The 24,212-nt window shown below is 40.8% G+C and overlaps 1 protein-coding gene across 25 annotated transcripts in view; it reads right to left on the bottom strand.

Annotated features, from left to right (window-relative positions):
• Positions 1-24,212, bottom strand: part of kif1b (kinesin family member 1B) — a 218,619-nt gene that overhangs the window by 80,323 nt on the left and 114,084 nt on the right. For 23 of the 25 annotated variants that reach the window (XM_072586092.1, XM_072586091.1, XM_072586095.1 and 20 more), the window contains 3 exons: positions 22,629-22,809; positions 19,264-19,336; positions 1,459-1,555 (listed from right to left, as the gene is read on the bottom strand). In XM_072586092.1, coding sequence (XP_072442193.1) covers positions 1,459-1,555; positions 19,264-19,336; positions 22,629-22,809 — 351 coding nt within the window. Of the gene's footprint in view, positions 1-1,458; positions 1,556-10,559; positions 15,844-19,263; positions 19,337-22,628; positions 22,810-24,212 lie in introns of those variants that run through there. The other 2 variants (XM_072586098.1, XM_072586093.1) reach the window with 2 other exon arrangements.

Consider the following 24,212-nt stretch of genomic DNA (forward strand, 5'->3'; position numbering starts at 1 on the left):
TCCCACAACACTCTGGGATAGAGAATTCAAGATATGGACTGCCACCTGGGAGAAGAAATATCAACTTTAAATGAGTTCCACTTCTTCAAAGCTATAACCCGAGTTCAAGACTCCCCCACTGGTGGAAACATCTATCTTGTCAAGATCCCTCAGAATCATGCATGTGTCAATAAGATCATCTCTCCATCTTCAAAACTCCGAATAAACCAAGACCTAACTTTTTATTCATTCTTGGCCAAAATTCAATTTGCCTTCTTGAACACTTATTGCAGATTTGGGTAAGATGATGCCAGAACTTTTGAGGAATAAAAAAGGCCACTGAACAATTCGCACAAAAGCAGCAAGGTGGTGATCGCTATCCATCCTTCAGACTGACCAGCTGAACAACGTGCCACCTATCTCACTCAACAGGATCTCACCATCTTTGAAACTTGGCTAACATTCTACTGAATGACTGAAGGGAAAGTTGACAAGACTAAGTCCATTAGTGTATTGCTCAAGTGCTCTGAACTTTGGTTAGTCATTTAAAAGACTAGCGTCATAGAATCACTACAGTGTGGACGCAGGCCATTCAGCCCACTGAGTTTACTCGGGCCCGCTAAAGAGCATCCCACCCTATCCCTGTAACTTTGCATTTCCCATGGCTAATCCATCTAATTTACACATACAGTCACAGAGGTACAGCATGGAAACAAACCCTTCAGTCCAATCATCCACGCTGACCAGCTCCAAACCCTTCCTATTCATGTACCCACCCAGATGCCTTTTAAATGCTGTAATTGTACCAGCCTCAACTTCCTCTGGCAGCTCATTCCATACACGCACCACCTTCTGCATGAAAAAGTTGCCCCTTAAGTCCCTTTTAAATCTTTCCCCTCTCACCCTAAACTTGTGTGCTCTAGTTCTGGACTCGCTCACCCCAGGGAAAAGACCTTGTTTATTTGGACTGTGGGAGGAAACCCATGCAGACAGGATCTGCAAATTCTACATGGACGGTTGCCCAAAGGTGGAATCGAACCTGGGTCACTGGTGCTGTGAGGCAGAAGTGCCTCTGCGTAAAGTTTTGTTGAAAGACCAAAGACCTCCATGATATAGTACTGATAAAATTTACCAAGATATTCTCAGAACAGAAAAAGAATGAGTGCAAACCAAGAACACAGGAGAGTGATATAATCAAACATCTTAAATCAACAGTGACACTCCCCTTCATTTCCTGCTCCATCCTCCTCTTCCATTTTTTAAGTGAGTCCTTTTATCTTGCTTTGTTGAAGATGTCAAGCAAGTGTATAGTGGTCATATTTTATCACCTACTGCTTGGTCACATTTTGAAATGGATCCCAATAGATTAACAGGGACCTGGATTCACTTAAATCCTTTCATGCTTTAAATCGGAGGAGATCTTCCTAATAACCTGAGAGTGTCACTGTGAAGAAATCATGGTCAACCAAAATACATCACCTTCTACCTCCTCCTCCTCCTCTTCCTCAGTTGTTTCTGCAGCGAGTGAATGGGTGTCCACTTGTTTCTGTAAAGCTTCGAGCTTACTTTCATAGTCCTGGCAATAAAGACAGAAGACGTGTAGAAGAAAGGACAAGTGCAGAGGGCCAACAAGGCTCTATAAGTCAAAGACTTTGTGGTGGCAGGGGTTCAAAAGGTCACAGGTCATTGCATTTGATACATGAATAACATATCTTGCTGCAAAAACCAAGATTTGATTTGCACTTTAAAGTAGATGTTTTCTTTCAATTAATCTTGAAAAGACTGAGCTAAGAGTTGAATACAGGATCCTAATTTTTCTTTCAGTGCAATTAGATGCATATAAAGCATGAAAAATTGAATCAGAAATGCTTGATTAAATTTATAGTTTTTAACATTATCAATATCTATAAAACGGTGGGTTCCTCCCTCATTTCTGGGTTTAGACTTCATAAAGAAATGCCCAAAGGGAAATCCAAGAGTGGAAAGTTAATTCAACATAGCCCCTTGAAGCAAAACCGCAATAAGATACAAGAGGTTAACTGAAAAATAAATACAGCATAGGTTAGCACATTTATGACTATGAATCACTCTGATGAATACATTTCTCCTTAAAATTCTCAAAGGAAATTAAAGGTGGATGTGGTGTAATCAATGATAACCAACCCATTTACAGTCACAGTAGTACGAGTTTTGTATAACAGCATCCTCTCAATGATAAAAGGGAATGGCTGTGTTATTAAGCTGCATTACTATTAGCAATTGAGGCACCAGAAGTTTTGGATCATACTCAGGGTTAGTGAAAACGAAAGCTAATTTCCACTGTAGCTTTATCACATTAATTAACTTGCAGAGTTAATTACTGACTATGGTAATTTTAGTAGTTTTGCATTTTAAATGTTACAATAGCTCACTGACAAGGATAAATGTAATTAGGTATTAGAGAATTGTATCTGTTTCAAATTGGAGGTCATTTTAATGTCCTGGTTTTCAAAATGCAAATGTACTTTTCTTGGAAAGAACTTCTGATATTGACACAATTAGCTGTTCAATTAATTTGATGGACTGATTTTAACAGGCTTACTACTGGTTACAAAGAAACTGCAACAACTCTTCTCATTATGTTCACATTCCACACATACAGAGAATCAAAGCTCGTACCCGAGGGAGAAGAAAGCAGATTACCTTCAAATGTTACCTTGTGACAATGTTCTATTTACCAGACAGCATCTAGCAAGCAGTCATTCAGAGATGGCAATTGTGTTTTTTTTTAAATACATAAAACACAGTCATAAAATCACAGGCTTAAAGAGTTCACTTTATTCTCGAAGTTCAAGTGTTTTAAATCTGATGTCAACATGATGAAATCTAAATGCAAATCAGGTTGCTTTCCAGCACTCACATAGCTCTGCTAGACACTAAGTATTGGCTCCATAAGACGATGAGAAATAAGAACAGGGTCATTCAACATGATCGGGCATTCCTCATGACCACTTTGCTTTCTCCACAACCCTCAATTCTCTGACTGTAGAAGAATCTCTCAGCCTTAAAGATATAGAAGTATCTAATCCCTCAGCTCTCTATGGCAAAGAGTTCCAGAGACTTTCAACCCTCAGAGAACGACTTTCTCTTCATTTCATTCTTAAATTGGCTCCCCTTTCATTCTGAGACTATGCCCTCTGGTCCTAGACTCTCCCATGAGGAAACATCTCAGCATTTAGCCTGTCAAAACCCTTAAGAATCCTGTTTCAATAAAGATCCCCTCTTTCTTGTAAATTCCAGTGAATAGAGACCCAACCTGTTTAACCTTTGCTCATAAGACAAACCCATCATACAGGGGATCATTCTTGTGAACCACTTCCAATGAAATAATATCTTTCCTTACATAAGGGTACAAAAACTATTCAAAGTACTCCAGCCAGTCTACCTCCACGTATGCAGATGCTAACCAGTTCAACTTCTCTAAACCTCATGAATACCTTTGCACTCTCAGACTGCGCATTCAATATCTCAACACTGATGTATCAGAATATCCTCCCTCTGAACATCTCAGATCAGAGTTATTATCTGGAGCCCCAATTAAAACGTTCACATCATGCCCCTCTTCCCTACTCAGGCACCTGCTGATCCATTCGGTGAAATTTCACCGAGCTTTTCAACTTGAAACTTAGCTTCAAAACCGACAATGTATCCACTGGTAAATGCAGCACCTTTGTAACATGGCCTGCCTCCATCAGCAGTTCCATCAACTACTTCCTCCCCAACTCCAAATTCAATTTCCAGTTTCCTTCGTAAAACCCATCACCTGCGCCAAGCACAGTTTAATTCAAGAAATGCAAGCTAAATTAGACATACTGTGAGTCAAACAAACAAAGAAGATGGTACAAATACACAAAATGTTGTTTGGTAGAACAGTTTAGACTCATACAGCATAGAGACAGACCCTTCAGTCCAACCAGTCCATACCAACCATAATCCCAAACTAAACTATTCCCACCTACCTGCGCCTGGCCCATACCCCACAATGTACGTGTCAGGTACTCATGTGACTCGGCCAACGTTGTCTATCTCACATACGGCAGGCAAGGATGCCCTGAGTCATGGTACATTGGTGAGACCAAGCAGACGCTATGACAACGGATAAATGGACACTGCGCAACAGTCACCAGGCAGGGGTGTTCCCTCCCAGTTGGCATTTCAGCAGTCTGGGCTATTTGGCCTCGGACCTTTGGGTGACCATCCTCCCAGGTGGACTTCGGGACAGGAAACAACACAAAGTGGCCAGGCAGAGGCTGATAGCCAAGTTTGGTACCCATGGGAATGGCCTCAACCAGGACCACAGGTTTATGTCACACTACAGGTGACCCCACTGGACTATACAAACAAACCAACAAAAACACACACACACACACAGTCCCTCTCTCAATCACAAACACACACATACACCCTCCACACACACATGCACATACACACACGCACACATTAGTCTATGACTAATTTGTATTTGCAGAATTATATTTGCACATACATTCTATTTTGCTCAAAAAATGCACAATCTGCAGGCAGTCAATGCAGGTAGTCATAGTCACAAAAAAGTACAGCACAGAAACAGACCCTTCACTCCAACTCGCCCATGCCGACCAGATATCCTAACACAATCCAGTCCCACCTGCCAGCACTTGGCCCATATCCCTCCAAACCCTTCCTATTCATATACCCATCCAAATGCCTCTTAAATATTGCAATTGTACCAGCCTCCACCACATCCTCTGGCAGCTCATTCCATACACATACCACCCTCTGCGTGAAAAGGTTGCCCCTTAGGTCTCTTTCATATCTTTCCCCTCTCACCCTAAACCTACACCCACTAGTTCTGGACTCCCCCATCCCAGGGAAGAGACTTGGTCTATTTATCCTATCCATGCCCCCTCATAATTTTATAAACCTCTATAAGGTCATCCCTCAGCTTCCAACGCTCCAGGGAAAACAGCCCCAGCCGATTCACCCTCTCCCTACAGCTCAAATCCTCACAACTCTGGCAACATCTTTGTAAATCTTTCCTGAACCCTTTCAAGTTTCACAACATCTTTCCAATAGGAAGGAGACCAGAACTGCATGCAATATTCCAAAAGCGATCTAACCAATCTCCTGTACTCAATACTCTGACCAATGAAGGAAAGCATACCAAACGCTTTCTTCACTATCCTATCTACCTGCGACTCCACTTTCAAGGAGCTATGAACCTGTACTCCAGGGTGTCTCTGTTCAGCAACACTTCCTAGGACCTTACCATTAAGTGTATAAGTCCTGCTAAGATTTGCTTTTCCAAAATGCAGCACCTCACATTTATCTAAATTAAATTCCATCTGCCACTTCTAGCTCATTGGCCCATCTGGTCAAGATCTTGTTGTAATCAGAGGTAACCTTCTTCGCTGTCCACTTCATCTCCAATTCTGGTGTCATCTACAAACTTACTAACTGTACCTCTTATACTCTCATCCATATAAATAACGAAAAGCAGTCGACCCAGCACCGATCCTCGTGGCACTCCACTGGTCACAGGCCTCCAGTCTGAAAAACATACCCCCACCACCACCCTCTGTCTTCTACCTTTGAGCCAGTTCTGTATGCATCCCTGTCCACCCACAGCATGGTCACAAAGAGCATAAGGAACCATGTCAGCCTAAGCCACAAGGAAACTACCCAGAGTGCCTCAGCCTTGACCAAACAGGCTAACTAAAATACTAGGCAGCAAACAGGAGATGACTCGAGCCACATCCAGACTAGGGAGTACACTTCCTGAGACAGCCTGACAACAGACTTCCTATCCCTCAGTAAGCACAAGTGCTCCTGCAGCCCTCAGAGCAGCCTCACTCCTCTCACACACGAACTCCGCAAAGGGTGCTCAGACTGAAAAGCACCATGGTCCCTCACTTCTGGACTAACCACAATGGAAACCCATTGATGCCAGTTGGGGAAACATTAGCACCTACTCTCACAGAGGATCAGAATCTCCCAACTCAATCATGGACGGATTGCTGCTATCGGACGGCTGACTGTCCTCCCACTGCTTGCGTTTTACTCTTGATTGTACTGTAATTCACACCATGTGACTGTACCCCTATAAAACTGCCTGTGCCCACTGCTTGGGGAAAGAGAACCCTTGATCTACCTGCACAGACCGTCAGTTCTATGTTAGCCAAGTCAGTCAGTCAGTCACTCAGTCAGTCAATCTCTCTGCCAGCAATATCGCTTGTAATAAACAGCTCGTCAATATCACCCGATCTGGCTTGTATGGTCTCTGTTCAGTTGGGCTCAATTCTCCGACAGTTTGGTGTTGCATCTCTCAGCAGGGTAAACGAACCGGACACTTTAAATTGTGCCCAATTTGGACCTGCCGGCTGGCTCTGTCCCAACGGGTCAGACCTACAAAGGGTTGGACGTCTTGGGGAAGTAGCCACGATTATTATCTAATGCAGCAGCATTTCGGCACTGAGCTGGCTTATCCTGCTCGAGCAGCAGGCCGGTGAGTTCCCAAATTGTACCCATTTAGGCAGACACATGATCCGACTGGAAGAGCAGCCACGTGCCTGATCCAGCCAGGGGAAAGACAGATCAGCAGCGGCTCCCGCAAGACAGGAGAGAGTGTATGAAATTCTCACTTATAAATTCATAGATTGTGGAAAATTCACAGGGGCCCTGCTGTTTCGCCCATCTGGCTTGTGTTTGCCCTTTATGTGCCTCATCTGTTTGTCCTGTTTGTTTCTGTGTTTGTCAGGGCTGCAGTCTATTCCCAGCTCGAACCAGAGGTCAATGAGGTCATGGGACCACAAACGCCCAGGAGAAGGACCGCCCCGGGGACAAGTCTAACCTGTCCCGCTGAGGTAGCATTCTGCAGAAACCAACACTCTCAGGGGAGTAACAAGCGTCATGGTAACCACATCCGTATGTTATCCAAGCTCATGTGAATGCTGCAACACTATAAGATACCATTTTACCATAGGATTACACAAGATATTCAGCACAAACAAGGCCATTTGGCCCTATAAGCCCATTCCAGCGATTACATTCCACTCTTTCCTCATCTAATCTAGTATTGCAACCATTTGCTTGTATTTGGAACTTAATTAGCCACCTATATACATCAACCATCTTGTTCACTTCACCCACTTCCTCAGGCTGTGGATTACTCATTTTCACCAGTCACTGGGTAACAAAACATCTTCTGAATTCCCCATTGGGTTTCCTGTTGACTCTCTCATATTCATGGCTTCTAATTCTGCTCTTCCCTGTGAAAGGAAAGGTACTCTCTGCATTCACTCTGTCAGAACCTTGAGATTTTGAAGTAAGTTTCACCTCTGCCTTTTTGCTTTCAGGAGAAATAGACCCAGTTTGTCAATCTTCTCTTGATACATATACCTATGGCATTTTTGGTGTATTCTTTGTAAACTTCTCCAGAGTCGGAGGCTGATGGGTGACCTTATAGTGGTTTATAAAATCATGGGGGGCATGTATAGGATAAATAGACAATGTCTTTTCCCTGGGTTGGGGGAGGTGGCAGAACCATTCCTGGAATAGCAGGATTGCCTTACACGGAAAGACTGAAGCGACTGGGCTTGTATACCCTTGAGTTTAGAAGACTGAGAGGGGATCTGATTGAAACGTATAGGATTATGAAAGGATTGGACACTCTGGCAGGAGGAAACATATTTCCGCTGATGGGGGAGTGCCGAACCAGAGGACACAACTTAAAAATACGGGATAGACCATTTAGGACAGAGATGAGGAGAAACTACTTCACCCAGAGAGTGGTGGCTGTGTGGAATGCTCTGCCCCAGAGGGCAGTGGAGGCCCAGTCTCTGGATTCATTTAAGAAAGAATTGGATAGAGCTCTTAAAGATAGTGGAGTCAAGGGTTATGGAGATAAGGCTGGAACAGGATACTGATTGGGAATGATCAGCCATGATCATATTGAATGGCGGTGCAGGCTCGAAGGGCTGAATGGCCTACTCCTGCATCTATTGTCTATTGTAACTACAGGACATAGGTTAAGGGTGAGAAGGAAAAAATTTAAAAAGGACCTAAAGGGCAACATTTACACACAAAAGGTGATGCATGTATCAAATGAGCTGCCAGAGGAAGCTGGTACAATGACAACACAAAAAAGCACTTGGATGGGGCTATGAAAAGGAAGGGTTTAGAGGGATATGGATAAAACGCTGACAAATGGGACTAGATTAATTTAGGATATCTGATCAGCATAAACGAGGTGGAGACCATAAGGTCTGTTTCCGTGCTATACTTCTCTATGACTATATTCTCTGTGTGACAATGATCAGAACTACATACAGTACCCTAAGTCTAGTCTAATCAATATCCTATAAGGCTCAGTGCAACCCCCCTTCACTTAAGACCGTTCAGAAGAGGTTTGCGAGATTGATTCCAGAAATGAGGGGTTTAGAGGGTGGAGCAGTTTAGGCATTTACTTGAGTTTATAAGAATGAGAAGACATTTAATTGAGTACATATGGTGCAAAAGGGGATTGGCAAAGTAGGTGTCGAGAGAACGTTTCCTCACATGGGGTTTTCTAGAATGAGAGATCATAGCTTTGGGTAAGGGCTGGCAGATTTAAAGCAGAGACGAGGAGAAATTACTTCTCACAGGATCATGAATCTGAGGAATTCATGACCCTATATCACGGTGCATACTTGGACACGGAATACATTTGAGGAGGAGATAAACAGATTTTTAATTAGCTGAAGGGTTATGGAAGATGGACAGGAAAGTGGAGTTAAGGCTAAAAAGGAGATCAGCCATGATCATATTAAATGGTGGTGAAAATGTGTTGCTGGAAAAGCACAGCAGGTCAGGTAGCATCTAAGGAACAGGAGAATCGATGTTTTGGGCATGAGCCCTTCTTCAGGAATGAGGAAAATGTGTCCTAGCCATATTAAATGGTGGAGCAGGCTCGAGGGGCTGAATGGCCTCCTCCAGCTCCTGATTCTTATTTCAATTCTATTCCGTTGGAAATGAAACTCGAGAATGAGATTTGCATTCTTTATGGTTATGTTAAATCGTGGTGCACTTTTAAGATTTAGAGTCAGGTATCACAGTGTTCCTTTCCCTCACATGGACTTGAACCTTCCAAATGTTAAGTGACTACTGCATGCTCCTACCAAATTATTACTTCAATTTATCTGCTTTGAACTTCATTTGCCATATGTAGGTTATTTAATTTCTGTATTTATAAGAATTATTATAAGATGGGAGTGTTTAAATATTGCCATTTAGGATACCAGTACTATCATTACAATAAAATGGAAACTCCACAGTGGAATATTTTAAATGCTGGAAAACTACAATTTAAAATGCTTGTAATAATTCCAGTTCTACCTGACTACACCAGAACTTAAACAGTTTGCTACAAGGCTAGTTAATTTTTTTTAGGATGGAGAAATTGATGCAAGCTCAATCCTTGTTTTGCTCATTTCCAGACACAAGCAGAATTTCAGTGTAACCCACACTTAGTATTTTCTTTTTTATTATTTTGCTGCAATTTAAAAAGAAGCAAAAAGAAAACGTGTTTTTTTAAATACTATCAAAATGTCTCACACTATATGGTTCAGATATCCTATAGTATAGGGGCAAGTTTCAAATTTATAGCTTCTTTAGAAGGATACTTAGCATTTCGTCCACTTAAAATTTTACTCTTGATTTGAGCAGTTAATTTTCCCGTATGAGATTGGATACCATGGCCATTGAATACTGACAAAAAAGCAAACTATTTCCTCATTTCAGTCTGTGAAAACTTTACTTCTGAGGGATCCTTAAATTGTCTGGAGATGAACTGTTCAGCCAAAACAACTCACTGTCTGTTTCTAGCAAATCAGTAAACTTAAAGAAGATTTCCAAATAATACCTTAATACAGACATAACGGCAATCTAAATAATTATTACTCCAAGGCCAAAGTCACAAGAATAATTTTGACTGGGGCCAGTTCAGCGCTGTTGCACTCCTAATTTTTATTTCAATTCGATTCCATTCAAAACGAAACTCAAGAAATAGATAGAAGCCAATTTGGATAATCTGAAGATTGAACCAGAGTAACACAGCTGTGTGGTTCTCCATCATTCCTTACTTTTTATTCATTCATTGGATGATGATGTTGCTGGCTCGGCCATCAGGTACTGCCCGTCCTTAAATGCCCATAAAACAGCCAAGAGTCAATCACATTGCTGTGGGTCTGCAGTCACATGTATGCCAGACCAGGTAGTTTTCTTCCCCTAAAGGGACATTAATGAACCAGATGGATTTTCCCAACAATGGATTCACGGTCATCATTTAGACTCAGAATTCCAGATATTTATTGAATTCAAATTCCACCATCTGCCGTGGCAGGATTCAAACCCAGGTCCACAGAACATTACCCGGATCTCTGGAAAATACCACTAGACCACTGCCTCCCCAATTTACACAGTAATTTCTTGACTTGACCATTTTCCCAGAACCCAGGAGCACAGCTAGTCTATCATACATTAGAAAAATTCATGTCCAAAAGTAAAAGAAACATATATCCAGTTATTCACTACCTGATGACAAAAATGTAGACACCTCGCATCCTGAATGTTAAAAGCAAACTTTAGTTCTGGGAAATCCTTGCATGATAGTCAATTTGGCAAGACAGTGACAAACCATTTTTTTCTAACACTATCAACAACAATTATTTTTGGAAATTTATTGATGGTTAGCACTTTCCAAGTGTAATCAGTCGTCAAAAGTAAAGGAAATCCTTCACAGATTAGATCCTTTCATTCCTGGCAGTTTTTCTTTTAATTCTTAATTATTCATCAGGGCCTACAGAATACTCAAAGACCTGAATACAGTGGACACGAGACATGCTAGGGTACAGTCTCAGAGTGAAGAGATGACCATTAGGAACGGAGATGAGGAAGAACTTCTTCAGCCGGAAGGTGGTGAATCTGTGGAACTCATTACCGCAAAATGTTGTGGAGGCCAAGTCATTGAGTGTATTTAAGACAGGGATCGATGGGTTCTTGATTAGTATGAGATCAGGGGTTACGAGGAGAAGGCAGGAGCATGGGATTGAAAAACATATCAGCCATGATCGAATGGTGGAACAGTCCTGATGGGCTAAATGGCCGAAATCAGCTCCTTTATTTTATGTATGACGTCTAAGATTAATATGAAGTACGGGGGTTGGGGTGAGGGGGTTTTCTACCATGCCTGGTGAGGGTGAAGGCGATTTATTGAGAAAAGCCACCAGAAACTTGAAGGCTTGGCTCTTTATTTGACTGAAACTGTTACAACTTCTCAGATGATTTGAACTGGGCACTGACATACAGTACAACAGCTAGAAAAGGCAAAAAAGTGAAACTGAATACAGATACATCAGTCAGACCACAGTTATTACAAATCCAAAAGTTGTGGAAGTCACAAATTTATGAAACTAGCCTTGCATAAAACAAGTTTGGATGTTATCTTTTACTTAGTTAATTCTTGAGGCTCAATGATAAAAAAATTGATTTAACAGATGTCCACAGAGATCCATTTTAAAAGCACACAATGAACCATCCAGAGGAAGGTAAAGTGTCCCAGAGTCGTATGTGATTTACTTCCATTTTTTTCAGCTCAAGAAACAGACTAGCACCATTTCCTTAAAGTCATTCTGCAGTGTGTTTCAACATTTGTTATTCAAGTACAGCTAAATCAATGAAATAAAATTAGTAGAATGCATTAAGAGCGACATATTGAAAAATGTAACAGTAATGCGAAAAAATAAGATACCCTGTGAGTGAGATTAATGAGACATTATACTGGAAAGGCACTGGTCAACGTGTAGTTTGAGGCACTGTGGCACTTAGACTTATTTCAAAATTCAATGTCTTTGCAAACAACCAGAATACACATGCATAGATGAATCAAAGTACATCAAGTTTTTAGACAGGTTAGTTAAATGAAACTGCACTATCCCAGATGGTTAATATCTAACTATGTAGCACACTCGGAAATGCTTGTAAACTAAAAATCAAAAACTATACATTTCAGAAGCTGGTCAATTTATATCAATGCATTGTGAAATTGTCATTACACCACACGTAATCATTTTCCTTCACTGACTAAGGTATTGCAAAAACCCTGGAGAAACGGTTTTTGAGAATACAATTCATTTGTAGATCACGATCCTTATTTAAATTCATATTCATTACTCAGCAATCAATTACTTGGAAGTTAAATATTTAAATCAGATCCAACGATGCAGAAACAAATTTCCCAAGAGAAAGGTTTGGGCTTCCATTGAAAATAAAACTTGCCTAATTTTTAAAGATACCCTAGGGTTTGAAACGATAATTCAAAGCTTCCAGAGTGTAAAAGGCTGAATAATGTTCAAGATTTGACTTTTTGAAACTCAATGAACTGAGGCAGAAGCTGCAGTGTATTTTTTTTATATATAAAGCATCTAATTATATGTAAAATTAAGGAAATTATAGTATGCTGATAAAAAATTCAATTAAATTGAGGGCACTTCCACTGTGGACAAAGCAACCCTGTGCATCACTCCAATCAAGCCAAATCAAAACTGATTAACTCCTTTCCCCTACAGAGTACCCATCATTTGGGCTGTTCACAATCCCTAATTTCAGGAATCAAGCAAAAGAACATAATTATCAAAAATGCAATGCCATTAAAGTGGATGCAAAAACGAATTTTTAAAAATCCCAAGCTTTACACCACTCTGATTGAAGAAGTTCACATGCAAACTACCAATCTCTGAAAGTAATCTTAAAAATGCTACTTCTGAAATTATTCTATTTTGAAATATTTCTCCCACCACCCAGTATTTTGAGACGAAGCTTTACTTAAGCATATTCAATTGGTTAAAATTTATAAGAGGAAGTAAATAACGTTGGAACGATTTAATTCCTGCATTTGTTAGTCAAATAGAAACGTCTAACATTTCAGCACACAGTGCAGTTTTCAAATGTTTAAAATACGAAATGCAAATGGAGTTCGGGGACCATTAGATACTTAATTAAATTCTTCTGACACAAATGATACACATCAAAAGGAGAAACTACTTTAATTATTTGCACTGGCTCCCCTATGAAAATGATAAATAATACCTGTAGCAAGTTTAGGCTAAAATAAAGCAGTGAGATATCTATTAAGAGCTTCTTGCAAGTGGAAAAAACACAATTGTTAGTTTACAGTTCCTTTCTGTCAGTCTCTCCCCAACCTTCCAAGACACATTCACAGACATTCACACATGCCACGCCGATAGAAGCTAATTTGTTCCTAACTGTTCAAATGTTATCTGCAAATTGAACAAACCTAAAAACTTTGAAATGCAATATTCGTCTTAGTCAATTTGCTCCAGAGATACCTCAAATCAAAAATTTAACTCACTTAAAATTGCAAAACATTTGTGTAAAATGGCTAAGGGTCACAACTCCAGAGGGTGGGGATTAACTTAATGTTAAACAAGATTTTTAAAAGGAACCTAGCAAACAGATACTTCCACTAAATGAAAAGCATTGAAAACTATTCTAAAATAAGTTGGGATATATCATACGGACGTCAAATATAATAATACTGCACCATCTTGTTAGGATTTAGAGGAATTCATCAAATTGGTCAGTGGTCTAAACTGCTTTCCCCAGCAAAAAAAATACTATTGGGTTTCTGTCATTTAAAAAATGAAACACAATTTGAACCTTTAAAACAGGCAAAGTAATGAAGCAGACGTATAAAATTGTCTACAGAGGGATAGGGGAAAGGAAGGGGAGGAAGGGGAGGATGGGGGGGGTGGGAGGCGGGAGGGGAAATCTTGGGGGGGTTGAGGGAGACGCACCCAAAAATCATAAATGGCAGTTTAACACTTGGACCAAATTGGTTTCACAAAATATATTAACAGATAAAATTATGATGTGCATCTCAGCCAATGTTTGAATCCATGATCAATATTAAATGCTAACTGCACCTGTTCTGCCCATCCATTGCCATTAACTTTGCCACACTTGAATTTTTATATGCAGCTTAACTTCAGAGAAATTGGAAAATCAGAAATCAAGCTTTAGTGTCATATAGTTAACTTTAGAAATGAACAAAGCAGATATACTGACATTTTTCAATTCTCAATTCCAAATCTTTTGGTACATTTTCAATTAGGCTGCAAATTTTCAAAAACTAACGCCAAAGATGGCTCATAAATAGTGTATTAGATAACTAAAATTAACAGGAGTACAATAAATTTTAGCTTCCAAAAACTGTTAAATGAATTTTAAAAATCTGGCCATGATGCAGTTTGGATTTTTACAATGTGGGAAGGTGAATTAATCAAACAATGTCAACTTTAGCACCCTGGATCTCTGAAGAGGGGGGGCGTGGAGGGTGGGGAAGAAATGGGCTTATTCCAGTGATTGGTTCTACACCGTTGTTTCTCGTGCTTTAAGATTTGGTGCTGAGTATTGTCGCCGCATTCTTGGTGGGGTGGTGAAGTGATTGTAGCATGATCTATCAGTTCTACTGTACTCATATCCATGGAAACAGTTTTCATGGGACCCGCTGTTGTAGTGTGGCCGCTGATGGTTGCGTCTCTGATGGTATGTTGGGGACTCTGGCGTTTGACGACCGTCAGACGATTGCAAAGATTCGGTGGAGTTTGAAGTTTGCCGATGCAAACCACGCTGCTGACCATTGCTGAAAGAGTTGCTGCGGAAGCGGGGCTGCTGCCCGTTCTTGTGGTGCTGTCTGTTGCCTGGGTTATGCCCTCTGCCTGACCCATAAGGACGCCAGGAACGTGGCTGGCCACGGTCATTATTTTCAATGGCTTCTCCCTCAGTCCTGCCAGTTTCCTTTGAATTCCTTTCGACGACAAATTCAACCGCCTCGTCATCCGTTATGATGATGTGTGTCCCAGGGCTCCAGGAGTTTCTGTGACTGGGGTTGCTCTTAAAAGGGAACCGCAGCTTGCGGTCTTGGGGCGGGATGAATCTGTGTGGCCCGTTCTGCCGACGCAGCTGCTTTGTAATCTCCTGCTGCTGCAGATTTTTCAGTCGGATTTGCTCGAGCCTCATCCATCGCAAACGGCCACGCCGGAATTCCGGATCTTCCATCATCAGTTTTGAGACACGCTCATCCTTGCTGATGTCATCCTCTTTGACGGAGCCAGCTTTGCTTTTACTTTCACTGTTACTGCTGCCGTTGCCAGAGGGAGACTTCCCTTGCTGCTCTTGCGAATCAATCAATGGCAAGACCTTCTCCATCTGCAACATTTTACTGCGAAGAATTTTTATCTCCTCTTCCTTTGTGTTGTTCTGCTTCTTCACCTCTTGCAAGATGTTTTCCAGTTTGTCCACGTGGCACTTAAGGTCATCCACATCACTCGGGGCTTTCACAGCGGGGATCACATCTTCAATCTTCTCTTCCCCAACACCAACCGTGTCCCACACATCTCTCGCAACAGCTCGCCAAGAATCTCTCTCATTGGGATCCTTCTTCCCATACGTGGCACAGAGTCCCTTCATTTTAACAATGGCCAGTGCCTCAATCTCCTGCCTAGTATGCCTGAAATCATTCAGAGCCACCTCATAACAGATCTCCTTTACAGCCTGGATCTTAAGGTCTGAAAAGGTCACCCATTTTGGGTCTTTGGTAATTTTACGGCGTTTGGGAATCTGGTAAACTTTGATCTGTTCATGTTTTTTCCCACTGCTGGGTAGGCCACACTTTTTTACAATCGTTTGCAGCTTGCTGGGAGGTAGCTTCTCCCTCAAGGACGTTATCAATCGCCAACTTTCTTCACATGATCTCTTGTCTGAATCATCCCCACTATCAGAGTCTGCATCCTTTAAAAAAAAACCAAAAAATGCCCCAAAACAACCAAAATTAAAATTAAACCCAAAATTCAAATGGAACAAAAATAAAAAAAGAAAAATCCAAAAGTCACGAACAAAACATGGGGAAATGGGAGAACTATGATGAGTTAGATGAACATGCTTATAAGCTTTTGGCAGATAATCAAACACACAATTATGGTCCAGAATTCTAAAAAGATTCAAACACTTTGTGCAAATATTTTCAAACTCAGTGCAATGTCATCCACCTGCGATACAGTCTACCCTGTGAAAGCAGCCTCGGTTTAATCAGTGCACACTTGCTCAGTTATGCTGCCACCGACGTGCTTCTCAGGGAAGTGTGCAAGTGGACCTTCCTGCACGTGACACCAGTCAGAAATATTTGCAGAAACAAATCAGTCAAATTTACATATTCTGCACCACAATTCTGCAGATGATCATTTTGACAAACAAAAAGGAAATAAAATTTAGAATTTTAATTTTAACAAAATGTTAAACTGCCTTTATTCGTTTATATGGACAAATCCAAACTTGTTTTTAGCCCCCTTTCTAATTTCAAAGCTGCACTCAACGCATGCTACAAACATGCAAAAAAGTGATTGCCTCTTTACAATCCCCATTTAAAATGGCAGGATAAATGTGTAGTGAATCCAGTTTGGTAGAGTGGTTGAATGGATGTTGTTAAGATAGGTTAGTAATGCAGGTGCACATATAAATGCAGTTAAATCCAGAGCAGCCAATACTCATCTCAACACTAAACAAAGCGAAGGTAAGTTTTAACGTAGTTTCTCATCCTTGCTGAAATGGGAGTAAGAGGGCACTGTTTAACCAAGTGACACTTGATCAAGAGCTTGACATTTTTGTTCAAAAGATTTATTTCATTGATCAAATTTAACCAAACATTATGCCAGGCTTCCTATTGATGGTTCAGTGTTGTAATATTCAAGGAATATGAATTTACAAGAAGAATTGTGGATATTTTGAGGGGGTTGGTGGAATCAGATTAGGGCAAGAATGAGATACTACCAACCCTCAAATCTTGTGGGAAAAAAATGGCATCTAAATAAATATTTATCATCATCTACTTTGGAATATCAAACATAATTGATGACAATTAACATCACACATTCAAATCATTCAGAAGATTAATGTATTGGAACAAGCAAGGCATCAGTACATTGTCACCTCAAAATAGTCAGTCAGAGTTCACTAACTTAAGGTGAAATAGAAAGGGTGAAGCCAGTTTGGCAGCATAGTGGTCGCTGGATAAAATGTAAGCTTGAGGATCCATTGTTGCCCTTTAAACAAATCGTAGCATTCAAATTCCTAATCTTTGCTGTCCATTAAATTCATTTGAGAAAAAAATCAACACAGCAACAACTCATTGAAACTTTACAAGCATTTTAGGTTACCCTTTAAACCAAGATGGAGAAAAACCACGTTGCTGTAGGTGTACATTGAACTTTTTAAAATTACTTACTGCTTATACTTAAAAGTAAAAATAAATTGCCAAAGAACCAAATGGGTTGATGAAATAAATTTAGATATTTAATTGGACAACAGTTTGACTTCTTTTCTTTTATGAATTTGAATTGAGAACTCACGTTTGGCTTAAACACTGGCCATTATACCACACAAAGAGGAATGGACAGGGAATAGGGATCATAAGAACTAGGAGCAGGAGTAGGCAATCCAACCCCTTGAACCTGCTCCGCCATTCGATACAATCATGGCTGATCTCACTACTGCAATTTACCAAGATATCATTGATGTGAAAGTTAAAGGAATCTCACTGGCCTAACAGATCAAACATTTACAAAAAGGACATTAAGCCCATTCATTTTTTTTTATCATTCATTTTACTAGTTGAAAATAATGAACCCACTTAAAGAATATTTGACGTGCAACATTACATCTCATTCCTCTCTGCACACATGCTGCCAGACCTGCTGAGCTTTTCCAGAACTTTATATGAAAATGTTGCTCAACATCTTAAGTGCTTAATAGATTGTGATTGACAATCTTCAACAAATGTAAGCAAAACTTGATGGTTCCTCCTCTTTCCAAACTATTTCGCAAGTATAATTGGAGAAGGCAGAATTAATTAATACTATTTGCAGCAATATATTCTTAACAGATTTTTTTTTAAAAAGAAACCTTTCCAATACAGTTATAACAGAAGGAAAGAAAGAGATCTCCTATAACCTAAAACTTGTGGATCCCCCAAACAATACATCAGAACCCCAAATTGAGTGGCTGGAGTTCTACAAACACCAGGTACTTGCTAGTAGTTGTCTCAGCCTACCTGACTATTCATTACATGTTAACAAGGAGCAAGGATCAGAAATGTCTTGCCCAATCCTGCACCTGCTCAGCTGTCATGAGTTGACAATTGATACAGACCAAATGGACAGCATTCTGGGAGATCTGGGACCTTTGTCAAATTTCCTAGACCTCCTATCAGAGTACAGCACTTACCAATTCCCAAACAACATTAGGCCTCTCCAAGAGAGACTACTAACTCGAAATAAAGTATGGGGAATCTTGTGCTGCAGGCCAATGCCCACTGGGAATTTTTCAGTTCCCAAAGGATTCTTGCAACATAAACAGGAGACTGAGCTCATCCATTCAATTAAATTTGAAGTCAAGTTCCAGAGACCACCCTGTTACTATCTCATTTCTTATTTCAAGCACAGGTCCGAAGTAAATCTACAGGGACAGCATTGCATGTTTTTTTATTTAAGAAAACTACAGGTAAGCGCAGCTATTCAAAAGAGACCCCTATAAAAAGGAATTAACAAACGTTTGTCTCAAATTATTACAAATATGACCTCTGCTGTTTGTTAACCTCACAAGGAAATGCTCTTATCTGACTGATGACCACGATTAATTACTTTGTTCAGCTTTAAATTACTTTCTCCACCGATCTTCCTCCAAATTTTTGCCATAAAACTCAACTAATTCACATAAAATAGTCATTCACATTTTACAACAAGATGTTTGGGTGGTTTTGTTTTGCCACAGCTTTTCTTCTCCCGCTCAAGAAAACAAAATCTGTCTACTAATTATGCCAAAAGCCTCTATTGAGTCCATAATCCTTAACTTCCTGAAAAAGGTCGTGCTGAGGGGATGTTGTTCAGATATGGCAGAACGGTTATTTCTCTATAAGATACAAGGAAGATCAAGACCCATGCAAGAGAAGTGGATTGTCCCATGCAGTTTAAAATGATCCATTTCAACACTCAATACAAAGAGCTCAATGGAAAGTCAGAGGTAGAAGTTTGTGCAAAATTAGTAGTGTCTGGAAATCAACAAAGCAAGCATGAAGAATCCACTCACTTCAGGCTAGGATAATGCAGTAACAACTGACACACAAGAAATGTTAGCATCAAAGGAGCCAAAAATCCTTACCAAGCGCTGTTGCTCCAAAAGTAGGTCAGCCTCTTCCTTCTCTTTCTTATACAAAATCTCCATTTCTTGTAGTCTGTTGAGAACAGAATATCTTAGATCCATTTCCTATGTGGATGCATAGTTCAGGTAATTCAGTACAGATTGAAGAATGGATAGATTTGAAAAAGATGACTCAAATTTAATTTTAATTTAATAATTCCTGATTTTCAGTAAAGCAATTTTGTAAACAAGTCTTTCTTTGGTATGCACACATTCACTGTACTGTATAAAGTGCTTGCCACACACACAAGAACAGTCATTACTGATAAACTCAGACAATACTCCAGTTCAGAGTGAATGGACAATGCAAACTATTTTAGATTGATTATTTTCAAACTTCTAAATAGTAGTTGATACAAGACTTCACGCAACAGGTTTCATTTGGGGATGAGGAAAAGGTTATGCTTTGAAACAGCACTGCCAGAAACATTTTAAGTGAGTAATTTATTGAAATGCAGCGACAACTTCACAAACAGCAAGCTCAAGGTTCTTCCTTACACATTCTTCTTTAACAGTAGGCACTGATTACAGTGAAGACGACTGATCTGAAACGGTAACAAAATCACAAATTGCTGGAAAGGTTCAGCACGTCTGGTAGCATCTGTGGAGAGAAATCAGCAACAGCATTTCAGGTCCAGTGACCCTTCTTCAGCACTGGACCCAATATATTAATGCTGCTTTCTCTCCGCCAATGCCGCTAGACCTAGTGAGTGTTTCCAGCAATTTCTGATTTTGTTTCAGATTTCAAACATCTGCAGTTTTTTTTTGTTTAGATTTGAAATGGTAGTTAATTCGTCTTTTCATTGCACACAAAGATTGTCATTATTTGGTGCACATTGTTCAACTTGCAAAGCACTTACTATGTTATATAAATGAATGAAATACAGGATACAGTGGCTGAATGGGACTGACTGGATTGATCTCCAGTGAACCAGAATGGACTTACTAATTTAATCACCTCCTGTGCTGTAACACTTATGTAGTAACAATTCTACCCTCTATAACTAATACCTCCCTTACGTTATCTTTAAATTCAGCTTAGAGTCAAGCACTGCAGTTCCCTCCCAGCCAGTAAGATTACTAGGCAACATGCTGAGTGTGTTCAGGAAAAAACTGCCACCGGTTTCAGTTTGTTACACTCTTGTTCCCCAGTTAGAAGGTTGTGGCTTGACCCTCAATTGTGACCTTGAGCACAGAATCAAGATTGATCATGTAATTGGAAGTGGGAGGATGTCAGAAGCACAGATTTTAGACATTTATTCCTCCACATTAGAAACCCTCCAAGTATCCACTTAAACTGGATAGTTTGGAGGGTTCTGCTGAAAGAAGTAAACAGATAATCTTTTTTTAATTTAACAATCTAACCTTTCCCTAACTCCTCAGCAACTGTCCAGTTGATCTAATACCTATCTTTCACATTTCCCCAAATACACCTCGCCCTGACCACTCACGTTCACTAGACTCTGACTCAACACCCACAGAGACTAAACACCCTCTTCAGCCTTCACCCACCTCCCCACTGGACCCCCTTCCGATTTGGTTTTTCCTACCCTACCCCGACCTACTGCAGGTCAGTTGCATCACTTAACACCTGGCACCCTCCTTCCACACCTGCCAACATTACCACTTACCCAGCTGGCATCCTACCCATCTGGAATCCTGTACCTAGTATCCAAACCATTTGGCACCTTGCTCCCCAGCACCCGACAATTACACTTACTTTATTTACTTAGTGCTCCACAGCAGCTGTCTAGATCTTTAACTGTCAGAATGTGGCCACAGAGTACTGCGAAGAGGGAATGTGGTTTACTTTCCCCTTACAGTTGTGTGCTATGGAAGATCTTTCAGAATGGAAACACTATTCTGCACTTCTGAAGGAGCAGTGATCAAAATCGCCTCTTACAAATGCAGAGCTCCCTCCTTTTGGGAAAAGGAAGGGGTGGAAATCTGCAGAAGCTGGCCACTCCTCAAAATCCTGTTCATAACCTTTTTCACTCTCAATTTATTCTGCGACTGATGTCAAAATTGACAGCAAAATTCCTGTGTTACTCTACACAGAACTTCTGTGTGAGAGCTGGAGTTGTTCACACACCAGAATCTAAAGTACTTGTTAACACATCCAAATAAACACAAAGTGCTGGATAAAACTCAGCTGGTCTGGCAGGGTCTGTCATGAGATAAACAGGGAGTTAAATATTTCAGGTTCAATTACTCTTCTTCCAAAAAAAAACTCATATTACACTTCAAATGTCAACTTTCTCTCTCTCCACAGATGCTACCAGACCGTCTGAGGTTTTCCAGGACTTTGTTTTTATTTTAAATTTCCAGCATATGCATTAGATAAATTAGATTAGATTCCCTACAGTGTGGAAACAGGCCCTTCGGCCCAACAAATCCACACCAACCCTCCAAAGAGTAACCCACCCGGTCCCATTTCCCTCTGACCTAACACTGTGGGCAATTTAGCATGGCCAATTCACCTGACCTGTACATCTTTGTGACTGTGGGAGGAAACCGGAGCACCCGGAGGAAACCCACGCAGACAAGGGGAGAAATGTGCGAACTTCACACAGATAGTTGCCAGAGGCTGGAATTGAACCCGGGACCCTGGCGCTGTGAGGCAGCAGTGCTAACCACTGAGCCACTCTGCCGCCCTACTTAATTTTTATTTTCGTGTTAACATATCCAATTGCCTTATATCTGCTTATCCAGCAATTGAAAACCAATCATTTTTGATCAGTAGAGATTCCACATTAATAAAATGAATGTTCCCAGAAGTACAGAATTTAGATACATTCCCACATTAAGCAATTTTTAAACAGGAGAGAACCTGAGTTCTGTGCAAGTAGGAATGCAAAATGTTGTGCATGACAGTGTACAATGGATTCCAATACAAATACAATCTGGCCCCTCCAGATCACACATTATTTTTTAACGTTTGTGTCAGCAAACTCAAACCTCAAGTGCACACATGTGGTCAATTGAAGTGCCCCACTGGTGTCACAGGAGTTGGAATAATCAACTACTTTCATTATGCACATCTTACCCAAGTACCAAGATCAATTTACAAGGTACATTTTGAATGTCAACATCACCTATTTTGTCAAAAGTTACAGGACACCAAGTTGTACTCCAACAAGTTCATTTGAAATCACAAGCTTTTGGAGCACTGCTCCTTTGTCAGGTTCACCTGGACTATAACCTGGGTGTTGCGTGGTTTCTGACTTTGTCCATCCCAGTCCAACACTGGTAATTTGGGCACATTAAAACACTGACTCAAAATTGGACATAATCAAAAATTTTAAAATTCTCCAGGCTACCGTTACCTTTTCTCCATTTCTTGTTTCATATCTATGCCTTGCTTTTCCAGAAGTTCTCGTTGAGCAAACGCCCAATCAACAGGTTCAACTGGCGTCTCAGCAGATGGGGTCTTCTCTCGTTCAGCACGTGCCTGCTCAGGATGATTGAATCGGAAGACGTGATTCTTGCCCATAATAATACGATTCCCTGAAACAAATTTCAAATTTCAGGACATTGCAACTAACATCCTCAGACATCACCTCTGAACCCACAATCATTTTTCCATCCAGAAGAACATGGGCAGTAGGTACATGGGAACACCACCCCCTGGAAGCTCCCCTCCAAGTACCTCACCATCCTGACTTGGAAATATATCACCGTTCCTTCAATGTCACTGGGTCAAAATCCTGGAATTCCGTCCCTAAGGGCATTGTGGGTCGACCCACAGCACATGGACTACAGTAGTTCAAGAAGGCAGCTCACCCCCACCTTCTCAAGGGGCAACAAGAGATGGGCAATAAATGCTGGCCCAGCCAACAACATCCACATCCCAGGAATGAATATTTTAAAATATGGTAAAACCTTTAGAAAATGCAAATTTCACAAAGAACAACGTTCATGTGTAGGGTTTAAAAACAGAAAACACACAAAAACATTCTGCAGAACCATTATAAAACAAAACCTGGCACCAAACTGCTTAAGGAGATATTAGATCAGATGATCAAACGCTTGGTCAAACAGGTAGGTTCTCAAAACTAGCACCCTCCTCTCTCTAGTGAATCTGTCACTGTACTTCCCCAAGTCCTCTCTTCTGCCCTGAAGCTCTTGAGCCACATCCTACCTTCTCTCCAGCCCCACCCCCCTCCCATTTATCTCTCCATCCTTCAGGCTTCCAGCCTCACTCCTGATCAAAGACTCTGGCCCAAAACGTTGATTTTCCTGCTCCTCGGATGCTGCCTGACCGGCTGTGCTCTTCCAGCAACACACTCAACAAAAAAAAAGAGAGATTGATAGCTGGCTTTCCCACTCATGGGTACGGGCTCCAGCTGACCAGTGGATGCATGCAGGCACTTGGATCAGCTTGGACATCATTAGTCAGTCTTTGATATTCACCACCTGGACACTCACACAAACAGCCAGAGGGACAGAGACCAGCAGCTGCAGCCTTCATCAAATTACAAATGGAAGAGAGAGTCAAGATTTTCACAAAAGGAAGGCAGAATATCACAGGGAATGGTACAATTAAAAAATATTGGAATAAATGTAGAAACATCTCGTCAAATGGAAAATTATAGAATCGCTAGAGTGCAGAAAGAATCCATTCAGCCTATGATCTCCACACTGATCCTCTGAACAGCAACCTGCCAGGACCCACCTCCCTACCCTTTCCCTGTAACCCTACATTTCCCATGGCTAACCCACCTAGCCTGCACATTCCTGGACACTACATGCAATTTAGCATTGCCAGTCCACCCTAACTTGCACATCTTTGGATGTGTTTTACAATTGAGAAGAAACAGGAGCACCCAGAAGAAACCCATGCAGACAGGGTAGAAACAAACACATCGACCTGGACCCAATATACCGGCCACTACAGCGGACAGCTCGAA

The sequence above is a fragment of the Chiloscyllium punctatum genome, chromosome 16 (assembly GCF_047496795.1).
Source record: "Chiloscyllium punctatum isolate Juve2018m chromosome 16, sChiPun1.3, whole genome shotgun sequence".
Lineage (NCBI taxonomy): Eukaryota > Metazoa > Chordata > Chondrichthyes > Orectolobiformes > Hemiscylliidae > Chiloscyllium > Chiloscyllium punctatum.